We start from the raw sequence: 4,197 nt of genomic DNA on the forward strand, positions 1-4,197 counted from the left end.
CAAAAAATGAGGCAAATCCGAAATGGAAATGGACCACACCACAGCTAGCATGGGTATTGAACATTGGCCATTGAAAACTTATTGCGGTCTACAGAAGTGTTGGATCAAGCTCATTTTTTTTGGGGACACACCCTAAAATAATATTGTAAAATGGATTAATGGTTTGGATTTAACACATTGATAGAATTACATCAAAGTATATCCAACCAATTAAAGTACTTCACGTGTTCGAAGTGGGATTGCAAGGGGAGTATTGTATATGGCCACAACTTTATTTTACTTTTGAATACGGTAGTACTAGTAATTATTTTTTTTAACTATAGATTACAACACATTACTACCATTTTGTGAATCCAAACATGCACTTAGAAGTTATTTGAACTAGCATAACTCTTTTAAAGTCTAATTTGCTAAAAGTAAAAACGTTTAGATAAATCATATCGGAGCATTCTAAGCATTATTAAGAGCAATTTTTAAATAAGTTAGAAATCCTAAAACTCTTAAAATAAGGAGATACGGAAAAAATAAAAATACTAAAAATAATAATTTTTTCTAAAATTACAATTTTTAATGGGAAGAGTGTCTTTTTCTACGAAATGAGGTGCGTAGCCTGCTATGCAGGTCAGTTGACCCTGGAACCATCGTTATGTGAAGATCAATATGTCGTGCATTTAGTGACAATGATTTGATCAAAAGTAAGACTTTTATAGTCAAAACTTCAAACGATAATTTTTCCATATTCAAAATTAATTTCTTTAAATCATACGTGTTTGAGACCCAATTATCTACCGTACATAGGACTGGGTCTGGTCTTGACGGATTACTCCCACTTTCATTTGGGCTTCTTTCGATTCAACCGTATTAAGAATACATCTGTGACGCATCCTGTACATCAAAATACCACCCGGTTGTTGAATTTTAGGATAGAAAATAATCATAATTCAGTTTGTAAAATCTTCTAGAGAAAAAATGACAAAATGCCCCTCTCAAATCCCCCAAACACCAACTCTACTCCAGACCTCTCTTCTCTCTCTTCACTTAGCCGTAGCTGGAAGTCTACTCTCTTCCAACTCAAGGGTAAAAGGATCTTTTTGGCAATTGACATGGTTCGTCACATTTCGCCAGTGAATTTAAACTACATGGCGTTTTGTTTTTTTTGAAAAAAAAAACTAAACCCAGAAAACTTTAGGGTAATTTGTGAAAGCGCAGGTGGGAAGGGTGTTAGTCGTTATTGGACAAAAATGGAGGGTGCTATATGTCAAAACTCAAAACCCCTAAAAAAAAAAAAAACCTGAAATCCCTTCTCTTGTTAAAAATAAAAATAAATCACATGCATTACAATTCAAAGATGTTCAGGCAATTGGAAATGCTGGGCCCCAAACGCACGGAGGGAGCTATTTTGGACGAACACAACGACCCCACATTTGCAAGCCTCGAAGCCCTCCCACAGGGTGAAATTGACGGTTCCCGTTATCGTTTTCTTGGATGAGAGGTCTTTAACGGTGCAGATCTTCTCCAGCTTGCGGACCACCGCATCGTTGTTGAGGATGCGGTCTTTGTTCTCACCCTTGGTGCAGTCGGTAACCAGACCGTTCTCGTACAACGCAGCCATGATATCCGCACCCTTGCTGTCCACCCTTGTACGGATGGGCCCCGTCAGTGACAGCTGGAGTGTGTCCGGTGAGGGCCGTTCGAACGTCGCCTGCTCGAGAGGATGGATAAGAATGTTAGATCTGAGCCGTTCATTGGATGGGCCCCACTTTACACAATCCATAAAATGAAGATTGGTGCGGATTGATTATTTGGCGGGAGATGATCCTATGCAGTCAGATACTACGGTAACTTAACATACCCCAACATGATGTGTGCATGATATCCAATCCGACCATCAGGTGTACCTGGCTTTGTTTGGCTGGGACCCACAAAAACAGGATAATCTGTGAATCAAGTGGACCACAAACAGGGAAAAATGGGACGGACGGTGGCCCACCGTACACTGGGGGCCTACTGTGTTTCTATATGCCATCTAATCCATTCAATCGATGAATTCCATCGAGATGAAGGACACCCGAAAAAATCAACCTATTCCAACACTCAGGTGGGCCCCAACACAACTATGGTTGGCTGCCTTCCCTAAGTACTTCCCTGTGTTGTGGTCGACCTGATTTACGGATAGGGATGATTCTTAGGACAATAGCCTAACAAAACCAGATGCACGTGATGAATGGAGTGGATTCACTGAAAATATTATGGTGGGGCCCAAACTATGGAAAGACACCATAGAGTATTGCATGCCAACATTTCCCTTATTTGGTGGGCCTCACAGGTATGTTGAACGGTTGCTTTATTTTCATATAACTATCTGCTTATTTATACATGTGTGGTCCATAACATAAGATGGCCCACATCAAAAAAATACTGCAATGGGCACCACTTGCAATGACTTGAAACCCAGGCCCACCATGCAAAGCTGAGGTTGAAGGATCCTATAATTCATATCTGACGAAATAGGAATGTACCAACGGTTCAATTTTCACAGAATGGGCTATCCATAAAGAGATGCACGGTCCAGATTGGCCAATTAGAGAACTGATCACTTACACGCAGCTGGCTGTAGGTGATGATTTTCTCGGCCAACCCAGTTAGTAGAGCTCCCCAGTACTACAATTTCGCGTAGTCTCACGTACTAACATTATAACGACGATGTTACATGCAAACATGCAATGGAAGAGTTCGTCTTCCCTCCATTGCGATTCAGAAAACACGTCTGTTGCAGCCAACTGGGGCCCACGTAGTGAGTAATCCTATGATCGGAACCGTCCATATTATGAAGTATACTTTATAATACAAGCCCACATACCGATGAAAAGAAATTTCAAAGGTTCGCATTCAACTCTGAAAAATCAAAGGCCAGGATCGTTTCTAAAGCATGACTGTGGGCTAGAAAATCTACGGTTCAAATCATCAGATCATTGAAGCATGTGGGTCCCAGAGGGAAACTGAAAGAAAAAAGGTGAGGCGATGGCATTTTGGTAAATAGAAAACGAACCTGGAAGCTGGGAGCGATGAACCGTTCGGCAGATCGGACGGCTGACAGCATTGCTTCCTCGTCGTTGCCCATGCAGTGGGCCCGACCCTGCACGACCACCTGCGGCGTGTACAACGTGTCGAGTTTTAGGGATTCCACGTAGGCTTTCTGACGGACGGTCCAGATGCTCGATCCGAAGGGATCCTTCCATCCGAGATAATCCCAGTAATCCACGTGGTAAGCGAGCACGACGACGGGAATGTCCAGCTCGAAATCGCCTCTCGCGAGCCGAGAGAGGAGGAGCTCCGCCTGTGGTGACGTGGCACATCCCTGGGATAAGAAGAGCTCGACGAGGACGGGCCCGCTTCTCCCTTGCTCCTCGGCCGGCTCGTCCGCGGCCCCCTTCAGGCGGTCGATGGAGGACGGCGTGCCCCGGCCGAAGCAGGAAAAGACACGGCGGGCCATCGCCGGAGGGAGGAGTGTGGGTCAGACACGTCAGATCCCGGCAATGGCTGAGAAAGAGAGAGATTTTGTGGAGAGAGGGAAAGAAGAAAAGAAGGTCTGTTTTGGAGGTTGGGTGGAGGAGAGAGAAATGTGGGTGAGGGGAACGGTTTAACGGCTCTGAATGGTTGTCTTTTATGGGCGTTGGGAGTTGGTTTTTGGGCCGTCCACGTGGAGGGCTCTGATTGGAGATGTGGATTGACTGGTGGCCATCTTGATATATGTGTTTTGTATACAATGTTCATCTGTTTTGCCAGCTCATTTGAGGGCATGAGATTAAAAATAAAGATGATTTCAAACTCAAGTGGACCACACCTAGGAAATAGTGGGAATGATATCCACCCTTGAAACCATCAAGGGCTCACCGTATAATACTTATTTTCCATCCAAGACGTTGATAAGGTCACACAAACTTAGATTAAGGAAAAACGAATATTAGCTTGATATTAAACTTTAGTGGCCCAAAGAAATTTTTAATGTTGGGCATTCAATCTCGACCATTTCCTAAGGTCCACTTGGCCAAACACCTTATAGATCTGTAGGCCCCCCCACCATTTATGTGTTTTATCCACACCGTCCTTCAATTTTTCCAACTAAGTTTGGGTGTGGGACCAAAATTAAAACACATCTAAAGCTTAAGTGGACCACATTGCAGAAAAAGTGAGGAT

At 43.4% G+C, this 4,197-nt stretch overlaps 1 protein-coding gene across 1 annotated transcript; it reads right to left on the bottom strand.

Annotated features, from left to right (window-relative positions):
* Positions 1-1,342: 1,342 nt before the first annotated feature.
* On the bottom strand, positions 1,343-3,493 carry LOC131220669 (uncharacterized). Its single transcript, XM_058215451.1, has 2 exons — positions 3,050-3,493; positions 1,343-1,702 (listed from the first exon to the last, which is right to left on the bottom strand). The coding sequence occupies exons 1-2, from the start codon at positions 3,491-3,493 to the stop codon at positions 1,343-1,345; spliced, it is 804 nt and encodes a 267-aa protein (XP_058071434.1).
* Between the last annotated feature and the right edge of the window lie 704 nt (positions 3,494-4,197).

This window comes from Magnolia sinica, chromosome 12 (genome assembly GCF_029962835.1).
Source record: "Magnolia sinica isolate HGM2019 chromosome 12, MsV1, whole genome shotgun sequence".
Classification (NCBI taxonomy): Eukaryota; Viridiplantae; Streptophyta; class Magnoliopsida; order Magnoliales; family Magnoliaceae; genus Magnolia; species Magnolia sinica.

Bases quoted from the DNA above. Each gene is read 5' to 3' on its own strand.
- LOC131220669 (XM_058215451.1), bottom strand. From the start codon at position 3,493: ATGGCCCGCCGTGTCTTTTCCTGCTTCGGCCGGGGCACGCCGTCCTCC. The intron at 1,703-3,049 runs GTTCGTTTTCTA...CCTCTCGAGCAG, and splicing joins TCATCGCTCCCAGCTTCCAG to GCGACGTTCGAACGGCCCTC.